Genomic DNA, 16,777 nt, shown 5'->3' on the forward strand with positions numbered 1-16,777 from the left:
GGTTCTCGTGGGGAAGGGCGGGGTCGTAGCTGGAAGCCGGACGGGGTCGGGCCCGGGATACCCGAGCCCCCAGATGGTTGAGTGGACCCTGCATTTGCTGCGTGAGGCAGGACAGGTCGCCTCCGTGCGGGGGCCTCATTCTCCCCATTTGTTCAATGGTGAAATAGCGGTCCCTCTCACGGGGCGTCGTGCTGCGCCCGCACATAGGTAGAGCGCCCCGTATGGTCGGACCCAGAGAGGTTGTGGCCCACTCGGGGCCTGACCCACGGGACCCATTCCTGAGGCTGGCCTCGGCACTCCCTGAACGGGATGGAAGTGGGGTTCGGCCTGAGGATTCAGAGAGGGCGGGACTTTGTGGCAGCGCACTGGCGGGGCCTCAGCCGCGTCCCAACCGAGCTAGACGGGACTGCCCTCTAGTGGGGAGTGCTGGGCTAGTCGCGAGTCCAGCGGCGACACGCGAACGTCAGCATTCCTTCTGCCGGTACCAGGTGCAGACTGAGGGTGGGTGCCGGGGTGAGCCCGTCTCCTGAGGTTGCTCTATCAAAACAGGCTAGGCTCAAGAGTAGTGTAGCTGCAGACAGACTAGACATACCAGCAACAGGAAAATACCAGGGAATGAGGGCCATGGGCTAGCCTGGGGAAGGGCAATCTCAGAGGAGGTGACATCAGGTTGCAATCAAGAAGAGGGGCATTCTAGGCAGAATGAGCAGCCAGGGAAAAGACCCGAGGGACAGGAGCTGGACAGGGCCAAACATAAAGAAGGCCCAGGTGTCTGTGATTGGTGGTGGTGGCAGAAGGGAAAAGGTCAGCAAAACCAGGCTCTAACGGCCTTAGGGCAGAATGTGGGTTTTGTTCTTGGTGTGATGAGGAGCAATGGGGGCCTCTGAGCAGGAATGACCTGGGCTAGCTCTTGTTTAGATAATCCCAGCTGCTTTCAGAAAAGGATTCTGCAATAAGAGTGGAAGCCCCTGCCCTCATCCAGGCAACGAAGGGGAGGGCCTAGGCCTGGGCAGGGCAGGTGCACTGAAGGGGGTCACTTTGGGGTATGCTTTGGAGCTAAAATCAAGTCTTGCTGATGCATGGATGTGGGCAGGAAAAGAGGCATCAAGCATGACTCCCAGATTTCTGGCATTAACAGCTGGTTGGATGAAATTGCCATAAACTGATCTGGGAAAGACTGGAGAAGAGTGGATTTGGAGAGGAAAATCCAATGATCATTTATGGACACGTAATCCTTGAGATGCCTGATAGACATCCAAGAGGAGTTGCAGAGTCAGCTGCTAGGTGTATGACTCTGGACTTCAGGACAGAGATCAGCACTGGAGCCTTGGATCTGGGAGGAATAGTGAGTGAAAGGATGGTATGTAAGGCCATAGGCCTGGATGAGGTGGGGTGGGAGGAAATGAGTGTAGAGGGAGACAGCAATCAGGACTGTGCCCTGGGACATTCCACGAGGTGGAGGTAGGGGAGATATGAAGCAGAACTATCAGAGAAGCTGAGCAGAAACAACCGGGAGAAATTGGAGAATGTGGGGACTCAGGAGCCAAGGGGAGCAAGCATTGAATGCTGCCAAGGCAGTGAGGGTGAAGAACAAACCACTGGATTCGGCAGTGCATAGGTCATTGGGAACCCTGACAAGGGCAGTTTTGTGTAGAGAGGGACAAACCTGATTAGAGTGTGTGGAGAAGAGAGTGAGGGCTGAAGAACTGGAGACGGCAAATAAAGACAACCGTTATTTTTTTTTTTGAGACAGGGCCTCACTGTCGCCCAGGCTGAAGTGCAGTGGCATAATCTTGGCTCACTGCAGCTTCGATCTCTGGGCTCAAGTGACCCTCCTATCTCAGCCTCTCAAGTAACTGGGACTACAGGCATGTGCCACCACACCCAGCTAATTTTTTTTTTTTTTTTTTTTAAGACACAGGGTTTCACCATGTTGTCCAGGCTGGTCTCGAACTCCTGATCTCAAACGATCCTCCTGCCTTGGCCTCCCCTACAGGCATAAGCTACCGTGCCTGGCCAGAAAACTTTTAAAAATGACATACAAATAAAATAAATGGACAGATCTCAGAGTTATAGCTCAATAAATGTTAAAATCTGTAGATACTTGTGCAGCTGCCACCCAGATAAAGATATAGAACATCCTCAGCAACTCCTGGATGCCATCTGGTGCCCTATCCAATTGATATTCCCAATGGTAACCAGTATTTGTATTTCTGTCATCAAGGATTTCTTTTGCTTGTTGGATGTAGACAGCTTTTTTTTTTTTTTTTTTTTTTTTTTGAGACAGGGTCTTGCTCTGTCACTCAGGTTGGAGTACAGTGGCATAATCATGGCTCACTGCAGCCTCGATTTCTTGGGTTCAAGCAGTCCGCTTACCTCAGCCTCCTAAGTAGCTGGGACTACAGGCCTGGATCACCACACCCAACTAATTTTTTGTAAAGATGGGGTCTCACTTTGTTACCCAGGCTGATATCGAACTCCCGAGCTCAAGTGATCCTCCCACCTCAGCCTCCCTGTAAGTGCTGGGATTACAGATGTGAGCCACCACACCCAGCAAGTTTTGAGAGATTTTGTTGATGGTTGGGCTCATTTTTTATAGGCAGATAATGTTCTAATGGAGGGGGTCCAGCTGGAGTTGAGACTCTGTGGGGTAGCAGGTCCTGGGCCCAATTTTCCTGGGTGCTGTGCTTCCTCTGTCTCCAAGGATTGCATTACCAGTTTCCTCATCTGAACCTTAATCCTCCTCTCCTTCCATGCCCTTAGAGTTGTAATGAATGGGGGCAATGGAAAATGGGATATTCTGAGCCTCTGGAAGCCTGCCAGAGGTCTAGAACTCAGTCACCAGGGATGGGCGGGGATAGAATCTGGGAGGCCCAGGAGTCCCACCTGCCCAGTTGTGTTTGAGCAACTGACCTAGCAACAGGGTGAGTCCGACAAACAGCCTAGCTTTCTGAAGCCTCCTTTGCTGTCTGTGTCTTCAGGTCATCCTGGTGCTGCTCAGGCTCCTCGTGTTCCTCTTTGCTCTGGTGGTCTCTGGTGAGGAGGTGGTGGGTGGGGGAACCCTAGTTTTCCCTTGGAGTCCTGACCCTTCCCAGATAAGCTACCATGGAGAACAGGGATTGGGGGAGAGGTAGGAAAGTGTAAGTATCTGAACCCCTGGCCCTCACCCTTTATCTTGGCTGCTTCCTCAACCAAGTTCTCACTCCCCATCTGTGAAATGTTGGATGCTGGATATAAGGAAAGGCCTTAGCCACTTGGCCCCATGGCATGGTCAGGCCCTGTAGCAAAAGGACAGGACTATGCTAGTATATGTGGTTCCATCAGCCTGGGGGGGTTCCATCAGCCTGGGGGCCTCCAACCTGAATTCTCTGCTCTTCATGGACCTCTACAGCCTGCCCTGGTTTATAAATGTCTCTGAGAACCAGGGCCCTGGCACAATCCTTCAGATTTTCTCCTTTAACTGCTCCTCCTACACGCCCACACCCACCCTGGAGTTGCTCAATGTCCAGCCACCCACCACCTTCTTCAACCCATCCAGCTTGGCCAGGTGGCAAGGGACCTATGTGGGCAAGGTAAGGCCATGTGTACAACTGGGGACTGTGGGGGCACAAAGGCAGACCTAAAATTTCCAAGCCCCACATGGCACTGCCCACCTACCCCAGTTGACCTTGAGCAGCTCTGCTCGGTTGGATGCCCTGATGGTGAACCACTACAAGCTGCAGCTGAAGTTCACATGTGGCAACCATGTGATGGAGGGATCACTCTCTGTGGATGTGCAGCAGGACCTTAGCCATATCCAGTGTGCTGGTCAATTTGCCAGCCCAGGTGAGGCCAGGGGCAGTCAGCAGGGGTGGGCAGGCATGGCCTGAACAGATCTTCCCTGACCTCCACTCTGACCAACTGCAGTAATGATTCAGGTGCCAGAGACAGTCACACCTGGGGCTCGGCTGTACACTCTGCTCCTCCCAGGCTTAGAACTCCACAGAGCCCAGGTGAGCCCAGAATGTGGGACGGTGGGTGACAGGATGGGGGCAGTGGGGATGGAGAGAATAAATTAACCCCTGCCTGGCCAGGCACAGCCTGCAGAGGAACCTTGCAGCAGAGGCACAGATGAGCCTCTACATGATGCATGTTCTTGGAGAGAGCTGCTGAGGGCTGCTCACTCCCCAGTGACCATGGCTGTTCCCACAGGGACATCTCAGGGGCTGAGTTCTTTCAAGATCTACTATGTGTTCTCAGTTCTCTATGACAATTCTGTATCATTTCTGTAATTAAAAAAAAAAATGCGCCGGGCGCGGTGGCTGAAGCCTGTAATCCCAGCACTTTGGGAGGCCGAGACGGGCGGATCACGAGGTCAGGAGATCGAGACCATCCTGGCCAACACGGTGAAACCCCGTCTCTACTAAAAAATACAAAAAACTAGCCGGGCGAGGTGGCGGGCGCCTGTAGTCCCAGCTACTCGGGAGGCTGAGGCAGGAGAATGGCATAAACCCGGGAGGCGGAGCTTGCAGTGAGCTGAGATCCGGTCACTGCACTCCAGCCCAGGCGACAGGCGACAGAGCGAGACTCCGTCTCAAAAAAAAAAAAAAAAAATGTAGGTAATGGCCAGGCACAGTGGCTCACACCTATAATCCCAGCACTTCGGGAGGCTGAGGCAGGTGGGCTCAGGAGTTCGAGACCAGCCTGGCCATCATGGAGACTCTGTCGCTACTAAAAATACAAAAATTAGCTGGGTGTGGTGGCGTGTGCCTGTAATCCCAGCTACTTGGGAAGCTGAGGCAGGAGAATCGCTTGAACCCGGGAGGTGGAGGTTGCACTGAGCCAAGATTGTGCCACTGCTCCAGCCTGGCTGACAGAACAAGACTCTGTCTCAAAAAAAAAAAAAAAAAAGAAAGTATTTAAAAACAGTAACTCGCTTAAAAACAAAAAGGATTGAGGATTGTGGCCAGGGCTTGGGCTGGAAGGAAGAGGATTGTGACCAGGACCTGGGCTGGAGCCCAGGCTGGGATAAGGGTCAGTGGTGAAGCATGAGAAAATTGGGTGTGAGGCTGGGCGCAGTGGCTCACACCTTATCCCAGCATTTTGGGAGGCCGAGGTGGGTGGATCACTGGAGGTCAGGAGTTTGTGACCAGCCTGACCAACATGGTGAAACCCTATTTCTACTAAAAATACCAAAATTAGCCAGGCGTGGTGGTGGGCACCTGTAATCTCAGCTATTCAGGAGGCTGAGACTGAAGAATCACTTGAACCCAGGAGGTGGAGGCAGGCAGGCAGGCAGGCAGGAAGGAAGGAAGGAAAGAAATTAGCTGGGTGTGCTGGCACAGGTGTGTAATCCCAGCTACTTGGGAGTCTGAGGCAGGAGAACTGCTTGAACCCAGGAGGTGGAGGCAGGCAGGCAGGCAGGCAGGAAGGAAGGAAGGAAAGAAATTAGCTGGGTGTGCTGGCACAGGTGTGTAATCCCAGCTATTCAGGAGATTGAGGCAGGAGAATCGCTTGAACCCAGGAAGTGGAGGTTGCAGTGAGCTGAGATCGCACCACTGCACTCCAGCTTGGGTGACAGAGTGAGACTCTGTCTCAAAAAAAAGAAGGAAGGAAAGAAGGAAGGAAGGAAGCAGAGAGACAGAGAAGGAAAGAGAGAGGGAAAGAAAGAAAAGAAGGAAAGAAGGAAGGAAGGAAGGAAAGAAGGAAGGAAGGAAGAAAGGAAGGAAGGAAGGAGGGAAGGAAGGAAGGAAAAGAAAAGAAAATAAGTTGGGTGTAGGCAGGTGCCTGCTGGGTTGCTGGAGGGTTGCTGCTGGGTTGTTGACGGGGGTGCTCAGGGCACTTGGGGTTGAATGGGGTTGCCAGCGTCTCTGTTCTGTCAGTTGAGCATTATCAGTGTCCAGGACCTGCCACACTTCCCTGGACCTTTCTCCATCAATGAGCAAGGTTGGCTGCAGGCACCATCCCAGGGCCTCCTAGGCCAGGCTCGAAAGGTGAGCATGACCTGGAATCTGGGGGTGTCCATGGATTGGGTAGAGCTCCTACCTTTTAGAAATTTGTTTATTCTTGGCCTCCTTGGCCTCCTCGACTAACACTGACCTTCTCAGACCTGGACCTGCTGCTCCATGCTGGTTGTCCTCCCACTTTAGCTTGGTTCTGTGCTGGGCTCTGGAGTTCTAGAAAGAAGAGGAATCCCTCTCTCTGGGAATTCACAAGCCCTTAATAGAAAGAAATGTGTTTAGGGCAATCACACAGTAAAAGAAAGTCTTGGGTAATGGCCAGGCATGGTAGCTCACCTATGTAATCCTAGCACTTTGGGAGGCTGAGGTGGGTGTTTTCACCTGAGTTCAGGGGTTCAAGACCAGCCTGACCAACATGGAGAAACCCCGTCTCTACTAAAAATACAAAAATTAGCCGAATGTGGTGGCACATGCTTGTAATCCTAGCTACTCAGGAGGCTGAGGCAGGAGAATTGCTTGAACTCAGGGGATGGAGGTTGCAGTGAGCCGAGATCATTACCACTGCGCTCCAACCTGGGCAAAAAAAAAAAGAAAAAAGAAAAAAAAAGTTCTGAGTAAAGTGGTCAGTGCAGTCTGGAGGTGGCTTTCAGCAACTCTAAGATGATAATTCACATTGTCAATGATTCAGATATCACTCTTGGGCTGTTTGCATCCTAACGGAATAATTTATGGCCCAAAGATATGGGGCTCAAAGGAATACTTATCAGCAGAGTGACAGGTCATGGGGATCATGGGGAAGAGTGGAAGTTGAGGCTTCTTTTGCAGATCCTAAGTGAGGTTGCCTATTGAAGGGGAGGACTGGGCATAGACAAAGAGGTGGACACACACACACTCTGGCTCCTTTTCTGTTCTGGGTGCACCACAGGTCTTCCAGCTGCAGATCTCAGTGTCCTTTGGAAAAAGGCAAAGCTGCCAAGGGATGGTGATGGTGAAGGTTTTGCCTGTTCCCTCCAGTCAGGTTTCCTTCCTGTAAGGCTCCCCTACCCTGGAAGAGTGAGGGAGGAAGGGCCTAGCCCCATGGAATCAGGTAGGGTGAGGCTGCTGGAGCTGAGTCCCAGCCCTGACAGGAGGGGGGCCCAGGGAAGGAAGCTGTGGACCCACAGGGTGAGTAGGAATGGGCAGGAACCAGTGCCCCCCTTTTGGTCCAGTGAGTAGGCTCAGAATATCACCATCCCTGAGAACCTGGCCCCTGGTAGTGAGGTGGTTCAGGTCCGGGCCTGGGGTGTCGACCTGCGCTATGAAATCCTGTCTCCGGTGCCCAGCCCACTCTTCTCCATCGGTCATGGTGAGAGGTGTTGAGGGAGGGGCGGGTACTGGGATGCCTCTGTGGCTGGTCCAGAGGTGACCCATAGTACCTTTTCACCTTCCTGTTTGGGGGCTTGGTCTTGGAGAAGGCAGCAAGAGGGCCAGGCTCAGCGACCTCCTTTGCCTATGGATCTGGTGGGCTGGTGGGAGTGGGACTGAGCTGGGAGTGGGGCTGATCTCTGTGTTCCCTGACCCTCTCACCCCATGCAGCAGACAGTGTGGTCTCGACCACGACGCCCTGGAGTTAGCTCACACCCCAGGCACTTCGGTTTCCAGGCTGCAGGTGAAGGCCTTTGAGTGGCACCAGCTGTGGGCCAGTGCCAAGCTCAATCTCACCATGAATGTGCGGCTGGTCAACCTCTGACCTCCACGCTGCCTCCCAGTGCTTCTGGTGTGAGTACACAGGAACCTTACCTGGGCTGCTGGGGCCAGAGCCATGACTCAGGGTGCTGCCAGACTCCCGCCTTGCTCCCATGGCATACTCTCAGATCCCAAATCCCCGAGACTACACCTGTGGGCGCCGTGCTGAATACTCTTACCTGTGAAGATCTGGACTCTGTTGACGCCACCCTGGACTACAAGCTGTGGTTCTGCAGCTCTTCCAACCCTGCCAGCCTCTGCCTTTATGACAGAGTCCTTGAGGTGCCCAGCCCCAGCTCCCAGACCCACTTGCAGGGTGCTTGCAGTGGGAAGGGGTGGGTGGGCCAAGGGTCTCTGAGAGCTGAGACCATGGGAGTGGGGGTGGGAGGGATGGCTGTTGAGCCAACCTGTGTTGCAGTCTGGAAAACAGGATCCGGGCAGGATATTTGTGGATGCCCTGGCCTACAGCAGCCCCATGTGGCTCAGGGCTCTCTCAGGCCCTGACTGGACCTCACTTTCTAGCCCCTTTGGCTAGGTGAATGCCACACTGGACTGTGACCCTCCTGGAACCTGCTTCCAGCATGCAGCCTCCATCCTGGTGCTCGATGGTGGCCAGCCCCAGATGACCAGTGAGTAACCACACCTGGCCTGGACACCCAGGACAAGGCTGTTTTGTCCTCCTGCTTCCCATGCTCAGGACAGGGTCATCTCTCCTCCTTTAGAATCCAGTAGGGCAGGGTTGTCTCCATTTCAGACCCTGAGGATATATCTCTTAGACCCCCAGCAGGGGAAGGCTTCTGCCCTCCCTTTAGACCCTCTCACTCTTTAGACCCCCCAGGGCAGGGCCATGTCTCCCTCCTCAGACTCCCAGTTCAGGGATAGGCACCCCAGGCCAGCTCCTTGACTGCCAAATGACCTCCAGCTGAGGTGCCGGTACTGGTGATGGTGACACCCATCAACGAGTTCTCCCCAGCCTGTGCCCCTCGCACATTCCAGGTTCAGGAGGATGCAGTATCCCACACTCTGCTGGGCTCTGTGGTGGGCATGGATATGGATTATCCTAATGACAACATTGAGTACTACACCTCTGGTGGTCCTACCACCTTTGCTGTGGACAATCTCAGTGGTACATCCACCCCAGGGCTTGGATGGAAACGGCGAGCCAGAGTTGGCTCTGCAGGCTGAGGCTGTGATCTCCCCTTCTAGAGGAAGTTTACCTCCTGGGACCTTTGGACTATGAGCAGCAGAGGCTGTACAGGCTCACTGTCCTGCTGATTGACCATGGCCAAGAACAGAACCCCAACCATCACCGCTCAGGCTCCTGTACCATTACCATCAAGGTTGAGGTAACTGTGTCCTAAGGCGTTGGAAATAAATACTTGGAAAGATAGGAGTTCAGATCTCCCTGTGGTGTTCTGTTTTTCCACTCTGTGCCTCGGTTTCTTCCATGAGTTGGCTGGAGAGGAGTGGGGCCTAATTGTGGAAAGCTCTGGAGCCCGTTGTGTGATGCTTTGATCCCTTAACGCCTAGGCTCCGGCTGTGGTGAGAAGAAGTTGAGGGGCTGACTCGGAGGTTTGGGGGGTGGGTTCTATCCACTCCTAACCTGGTTCCTTTCTGCAGGATGTGAATGACCATGCCCCCAAATGTGAGCCCCCATTTCAGGAACTCACCATCTATGCTCCTCTGGGCCGTAGTGTGGAGGTGACCAAGGTGTCATGCCAGATCCCTCAGGAGCCACAGCACCTGACCTATTCCTATAGCATCGTGGGAGGAAGGGGACATGGGCACCACCAGGTTGTGAGTGAGGGGCAGGCCAAGGCCAGCAATGGTCTCTTCCTCCTGTCACTCTGATTTCAGGGAATAGCCAGAACTGATTCATCCTGCAAGAGGCCATCCTGGTGCACAGTGACCTTGTGTTGGGGCCCTTCTGGCCACAGCAGCCCTGTACCTATGAGCTACTGATCTGTGTGGCCGATGCAGGCCGCTCCACCCCCGACCTCAGCACCACAGCCACCATTATTGTGCATCTAGTTCACCAGAGGGCCAGCACAGTGGCCACCAGCACCCACAGAACCACAGTGAGGAGGCTCCTTGGGCCCTTAGTGGAGTGGGAAGGGTGGACCTTGGAAAGTGAGGAGACCCAGTTTTTCGGGTGGAACTATGGGAAAGGCAGTTCAGAGGGAAGTGCTGAGTGCAGAAAGCCCAGAGGTATTGAAGAGCAAATCACGGGTGTGGGGTGGCCTAGCCCAGGGAGGGGTTGGAAGGCTGGATGGTCAGGGCATTTTGGCAAGGCAGTGGTGAGGCTGTGGCCTCCTTTTCAGGTGCCCTCAATGATGACACTCATGCTTGTGACAGACACAGAGGCTTTCAGGCAACCACAGCCCTGTTTGTGGTGGTGTTGACAGCAACTGGTACTCTTCTCCTCTTGGCCCGAGGCTGGCTTCTTGGCAGGCTCCTCCAGTGGTAGGGATCCTATCCTTGTGCTCCCTACCTGCCCCCCACCCACCTATGGACCCCAGTTGTGATGGGTGGTTTCACTCAAGATTAGATGACAATGCCCAAGTGGGTGGGTGACAAACTGATATTGAGGAGGGCTGCTGTCCCTCCAGGAGTCTTTAAATTAGGGTCAGAGAGACACTGGGAGGAAGCAACTTCCATCACGGGCAGAATCCAGTCTTGAAATGGGGGGAGGGTTGATAAGCTCAGGGCTTGAAACTGTGAGTCTGTCATGCATTGGGCATTTACCCCATTCCTGACTTCTGCCCTCCACTGGAAAGCTTTCCTGCTCCTGTAGACTCTGAAGTTCCTTGTGGACATAGGACTGAGCCCAGGGAAAGGGGATGTAACGATGTGGGCACTGCATACAGACACTGGTTATTCCCAATAAAAAGGGACAGGTGAATGGTACTAGTTCCTGGAGCCAGTAGGCCTACTGCCTTCACTGCTTGGTTACTCCTCCTGGCATTTTAGGTTGGCCCAGCTGCTGCAAGCACCCAGCAAACCAGCCCAGGCTTTGCTGCTAAACAGGTCAGTCTCCTTTGCATACTTTGCCTGGGAGCCTATCTCTTAAACTCAGGTTGGGGCCCAGAGCTTTGCTCTGTACTCTTGCTCCTACTTTGCCCCAGCATCCAGGGAACTGAGGGATACATCGAGGTTTCATGGAGGCACCGATGATGGAGATGTCCCAGGCACCCAGTAGCATCATGAGTCTGGTATGTCAGCTCACCATTTCAAGTAGTGGGCACCAAGGCTGCTCCAGAGTACTCCCCTGCCCCCACCAAGCTTGCCCCTTTTCCTGTGAATGTCTATCCCTGTGGAAGTGCCCACACTAGCACCATAAGGATGGAGGAGGCAGGTGGGCTTCTGGCCCCCTAGGAGCAGGTCTTCATCTGCTCCCCTGTAGGCAGGGTTCAATTCATTGCACCCTTTTTTTTTTCCCCTCAGCAGCATTTTGATGGCAGAGCACAGGACTCCCGTGAGTCTCCCTCTTCCTAAACTATTCTCTGCCTGGGCCCTCACCCAATCTGAGTATCTCCTCCTCTCTTTACCTCATCTCAATATCTCCTCCTACTCCCAGGAACCCACCATCTGTCTGCTTTTTTCCTGAATGGGGTCTGCTCTCACCCCCACTCACCCTTCATCCGTCCTTTGTCAAATATCTAGGGGGTCAGGAGATGCCTCATATCTGGTCTGGTCTCTGCCTACAACAGGAGGAGGGATGATGGTGAGGGGAGAGGCCCCCAGATAGTCCAGTGTCACCAGTGAATTATGGGAGAGTAATCTGGCATTGGCCTTAGGGAAGCTGGTGTCCAGTGTTGGAGAATCAAGGAGGCTTCCTGTGCATTTGAGACAGAGTTCAGAGAATTTGCTGAGAAGGGAGGGAGGGGACAGGTTAGATTCCAGCGAAGGTGGGGTGTCACACTGAGGGTCCTGAAGGAATGATCTCCTACCTTCAGGTAAGAGGAGAGGGAGGCAGTTCTCCTGGGGCCAGCAGCATCCCCCGCTCTCTTCTCTCTCCTACAGGTTTTAGGTACAGGAAGAGACTACCTGTTTAACACACGCACAGGAGCCTGGTGCTGGCTCTGAGGCCAAGTAGCTGCTTTACCATGTGTGGAATTTCTTTTTCTTTTCTTTTTTTTTTTTTTTTTGAGGACGGAGCCTGGTGCTGGCTCTGAGGCCAAGTAGCTGCTTTACCATGTGTGGAATTTCTTTTTCTTTTCTTTTTTTTTTTTTTTTTTGAGACGGAGTCTCGCTCTGTCGCCCGGGCTGGAGTGCAGTGGCCAGATTTCAGCTCACTGCAAGCTCCGCCTCCCGGGTTTACACCATTCTCCTGCCTCAGCCTCCTGAGTAGCTGGGACTACAGGCGCCAGCCACCTCGCCCGGCTAGCTTTTTGTAGTTTTTAGTAGAGATGGGGTTTCACCGTGTTAGCCAGGATGGTCTCGAACTCCTGATCTCGTGATCCGACCGTCTCGGGAAATTTCTTTTTCATACCATCATGGGCTGTGTTTTCAAACTGATTCATAATAAACAAAATTACAAATAGAAAAGTTCTAGCCTTGTAGCCAACATGCGGGGAGAAGCTCTGAAATCTGTGCCTCCTTGTTCTCACTTGGAGAACTCCCTACCTTGTGAGCAGACACTAGGGAGCAGTAAGGTTTTCCTTTTCTCTTTCAGGTTTTTTTTTTTTTTTTTTTAAGACAGGATCTCACTATGGTGCCCAGGTTGGAGTGCAGAGGCTATTCACAGGTGTTATAGCGCACTATAGCCTCTAACTCCTGGCTTCAAGAGAGCCTCTCATCTCAGCCTCCTGAGTAGCTGGGACTATGGGCGCAGCACTGCACCTGGATTTATTTTTCTTTTAAGAAGGTATTGTATGATGCTTGGACTGACAGTGCGACTGATGCTGTATAGAGATAATAGGCTATTATCCTTGTCAGTGACTGAGGGGCCTCCAATCAGCATGTCTACTCAGGGCCACCTACTTCCTTTTCTTATCCAAAAGAGAGAGAACAATGTTGCGTGTGTGTGTGTGTGTGTGTGTGTGTGTGTGTGTGTGTGTGAGAGAGACAGAGAGAGAGAGGGGAGATAGGGTCTGGCTTTGTTGCCCAGGCTGGAGGGCAACTGTGTGATCTTGGCTCACTGTAGCCTTGACCTCCCAGGTTCAATGGATTCTCCTACTCACATTCCCAGTAGGTGGGACTACAGGCATGGACCACCATGCCTGGCTAATTTTTAATTTTTTTGTAGAGATGGGGTGTTTCTATGTTGACCAGGCTGTTCTTGAGTTCCTGGGTCCAAGCGATCCTCCTGCTTCAGCCTCCCAAAGTGCTGGGATTACAGGTGTCTGGCTCACTGTTGCTTTTTTTGTTGTTGTTGAGATGTTCCTCTTTTTAATTTTTTTCATAATTTTTAATTTTTGTGGGTACATAGGTGTATAAATTTGGAGGTACATGAGATGTTTTGATAAGGCATGTAATGCTTAATAATCACTTCATCGAAAATGTGGTATCCATCCCTGGAAGTATTTATCCTTTGTGTTACAAATAACCCAATTATACTATTTTAGTTATTTTAAAATGTACAATTAAGTTATTATTGACTATAGTCACTCTGTTGTGCTATCAAAACACTAGGTCTCATTCATTTTTCTTTTTTCTCTGGTGTCCATTAACCATCCCACCTCCCCACCCCTTCCAGACTCTGGTAACTATCCTTTTACTCACTATCTCCATGAATTAAATTGTTTTGTTTAAATCTTTTTCCTTTTTTTTGAGACAGAATCTTACTTTGTCACCCAGGCTGGAGTACAGTGGCAGGATCTTGGCTCACTGCAACCTCCGCCTCTCATGTTCAAGCAATTCTCATGCCTCAGTCTCCTGAGTAGCTGGGACCCCAGGTGCACGCCACCACACCCGGCTTTTTATTTTTTACTTTTAGTAGAGATGAAGTTTTACCATGTTGGCCAGGTTGGTCTTGAACTCCTGACCTCAGGTGATCCTCCTGCCTCGGCCTCCCAGAGTTCTGGGATTACAGGCGTGAGCCACCACACCAGTCAATTTCATCCTTTTTCGTGGTTGAATAATACTCCATTCTGCATATGTACCATATTTTATTATTATTTTTTTGAGATGGAGTCTCACTTTGTTGCCCAGACTGGAGTGCAGTGGTGCGATTTCGTCTCACTGCAAGCTCCGCCTCCTGGGTTCACGCCATTCTCCTGCTTCAGCCTCCTGAGTAGCTGGAACTACAGGTGCTCACCACCAAGCCCAGCTAATTTTTTTGTATTTTTAGTAGAGATGGGGTTTCACCATGTTAGCCAGGATGGTCTCCATCTCCTGACCTTGTGATCCGCCTGCCTCAGCCTCCCAAAGTGCTGGGATTACAGGCGTGAAATACCACGCCTGGCCCATATGTACCATATTTTCTTTTTTTTTTTTTTGAGACAGAGTCTCGCTCTGTCGCCCAGGCTGGAGTGCAGTGGCCGGATCTCAGCTCACTGCAAGCTCCGCCTCCCGGGTTCCCGCTATTCTCCTGCCTCAGCCTCCTGAGTAGCTGGGACTACAGGCGCCCATCACCACGCCTGGCTAGTTTTTTGTATTTTTTTTTTAGTAGAGACGGGGTTTCACCGTGTTAGCCAGGATGGTCTCAATCTCCTGACCTCGTGATCCGCCCGTCTCGGCCTCCCAAAGTGCTGGGATTACAGGCTTTAGCCACCACGCCTGGCCATTTTTCTTTATTCATTCATCTGTTGATGGACACTTAGGTTGCTTCCAAATCTTGGCTATTGTGAATGGCGCTGCAGCAAACACAGAAGTGCAGATATCTTTTTAATATACTGATTTCCTTTCCTTTGGGTACATACCCAGCAATGGGATTGTTGGATCATGTGGTAACTGTATTTATAGTTTTCTGAGGAACCTCCAAACTGTTATCCATGGTAGTTATACCACTGTTGCTTTTTGCTTTTTGAGGGCCCCATCAAACTTCAGGGCAATTTGCCAACTGTATGTGGAGGTTTTCTTGGGAAGGATTTGGAGCTTTTGCACTGGGGTGAGGGGTGATGCAGACTTGAGAATCCTGTGGCATGGCTGGTCCTGGAGGATTAGCAGAATCCCCCTTTTGAGGGTTGTTGACTTTTCTTCCTGATGTTTCTTCTGGTTCCTCTGCTCTCACCTCTTCCTGTGCTGACCTGAGCTATTGCATGTAGCCAGGTGGCCTGCAACAATCTGCTGGTGGGCAGGTCTTGCTGGGTGCAATATTGGCCCACTCTCCATGCCCAGCCTGACATCAGGTCTCAGACTTCTGCCAGCTCTCCAAGAGGACCTTACTGTGGTAAATCCAAGTTATCACAGTCTTTCCGCCTCTGTTGAGTCTGTGGGCCTGAACCCCCTCAGGGCACTGGAGAACCTTACTTTCTTTCTTTTTCTTTTGAGACAGAATTTTGCTCTGTCACCCAGGCTAGAGTGTAGTGGCATGATCTCAGCTCACTGAACCTCTGCCTCCCAGGTTCAAGTGATTCTCCTGCCTCAGCCTCCTGAATAGCTGGGATTACAGGTACCTGCCATGACGTCTGGCTAATTTTTGTATTTTTAGCAGGGACGGGGTTTCACCATTTTGGCCAGGCTGGACTCCAACCCCAGACCTCAAGTGATCCGCCCGCTTTGGCCTCCCAAAATGCTGGATTGCAGGCATGAGCCACCGCACCTGGCTAGGAGGGCCTCCCTTTCTGAACCAGTTATGGTATCCCAGGGCCAGGAAGAAGCTGAGTGCCGTCTGTGGGAACAAAACAAAAACCCTTCATGGGGCTTCCACCAAAGTTAGTGTTTTAAGGCATGCCTCAGCAACAGCAACTTCTGGAAGCAGGTTGTTCCAGGAAGTGGTTTTAGGCCGATTTTTCCTGAGTTCTTCCCCTGCTCTAAGGGTTCATTAAATCTTCCTCTGAGAAGCTCCACTTTTATTTTCATTCTACAGATGGGGCAACCAAAGCTAAAGAAAGGCTAAGGCTCAAAAGAGTTAGCTAGTTGGGGCATTTGGGTGTGGGCCCAGGCCACGTAACTTCATCTGGTGTTCTAAGCCTAAAGCCAAGCCCAGAGTTAGGTGTTCTGTATGGGGAGCAAGGTGTGACCATCTTCCTGGGACCATTACTATGCCTGGTAGGCCGGTCATGACAGTCCAGGGCAAAAGATGCTGTCATAGGATCTCCAGACAAGATGCTCTAGGACTGAGAAAAGGGAGTGCCCGCTGTGTGTCAGGACTTGTGCTAGGCTCTAAACCTCAGGCAGGAAAGCATGGGCAATGAGCCAGAGGCTGCTGTGGCAGCACAGACTGCTGTACCTCAAGGCTACTAAGGGACAAAGCGCGGGAAGCCGGGATAGAGGCTCCTCACACTCTGAAACCAGTAGGAGGAGGTGTGAGACCCAGCACCTCCATTTCTAGAGGTGGTGTGACCTTGGCTCGGCCTCCCCTGAGCCTCAGTTTCCTCTGCAGAGTGAACTGGGGGCTGCACCCCCCTTCTCCCCGAGTGGGTGACAAAAAAACGAATAGCACACCGCTGAGAGTCCCTGTGTGTGCGCAAACGTATGAGAAGACGCCGCCGGTACCGCACCGGGGCCAGACACGCAGAGACGCCAAGGGCGCTCTGGCCTCAGAGTCGCCAGCAAAAGCTCCGCCAGCCACAGCGAGAACGAAACGCATGCGCAAACCCATGCCGTCACAGTCACGTGCCCCCACGCTTTCGGCACAGGCCCTGAGAGGCAGACTCTGACTGACAGGTGAGCTGACCTGTCAGCGGGAAGCACTGCCCCTGGCGACGAGCAAAAAGACTGTTGACTGGGGATGGCACCCCTCGGGGGCGGGTTCTTTGCAGTCCTGGTTACTATGACGCCCGGCCCCCGCCCCCTCGGCTAGCCGCCATCTTGTTGTTGATCCGTACCAAGTGGGCAGCGCCGGGAGCTGGACCAAGCGGCCGGTGAGAGGCCGCTGTAGCGGGGCTCAGCCACCTGTGCTGCCTGCCAGGGGGCGGGCCGAAACCTGGAGGCCCGGGGGGCCCAGCTCCCGTAGGGAGCCGTGGGCGCCCGGTACCCGGGCCGGGCGGGTGAGTGACAGGAGCCGG

General features: G+C 52.6%; 2 protein-coding genes across 4 annotated transcripts in view; both read left to right on the plus strand.

Moving 5' to 3' along the window:
- Positions 1–221: 221 nt before the first annotated feature.
- On the plus strand, positions 222–11,750 carry CDHR4 (cadherin-related family member 4). The gene is given in 24 exon segments (XM_011939306.1): positions 222–488; positions 2,982–3,036; positions 3,296–3,305; positions 3,392–3,572; positions 3,663–3,840; positions 3,907–3,992; positions 5,862–5,972; positions 6,865–6,968; positions 7,148–7,284; positions 7,515–7,541; positions 7,544–7,697; positions 7,793–7,946; positions 8,200–8,293; positions 8,587–8,790; positions 8,871–9,010; positions 9,285–9,433; positions 9,520–9,742; positions 9,986–10,046; positions 10,049–10,127; positions 10,635–10,691; positions 10,790–10,812; positions 10,815–10,876; positions 11,112–11,139; positions 11,695–11,750. Coding segments are annotated over 24 exon segments (2,640 nt in total).
- A 4,816-nt stretch (positions 11,751–16,566) lies between these two features.
- Positions 16,567–16,777, plus strand: part of IP6K1 (inositol hexakisphosphate kinase 1) — an 86,606-nt gene continuing 86,395 nt past the window's right edge. Inside the window, exon 1 of one of the 3 annotated variants that reach the window (XM_011939066.1) lies at positions 16,567–16,759. The gene's annotated coding sequence lies outside the window, so the exon portion shown is untranslated. The remainder of the gene's footprint in view (positions 16,760–16,777) is intronic. The other 2 variants (XM_011939069.1, XM_011939068.1) reach the window with 2 other exon arrangements.

Source organism: Colobus angolensis, unplaced genomic scaffold, assembly GCF_000951035.1.
Source record: "Colobus angolensis palliatus isolate OR3802 unplaced genomic scaffold, Cang.pa_1.0 Scaffold18, whole genome shotgun sequence".
Classification (NCBI taxonomy): domain Eukaryota; kingdom Metazoa; phylum Chordata; class Mammalia; order Primates; family Cercopithecidae; genus Colobus; species Colobus angolensis.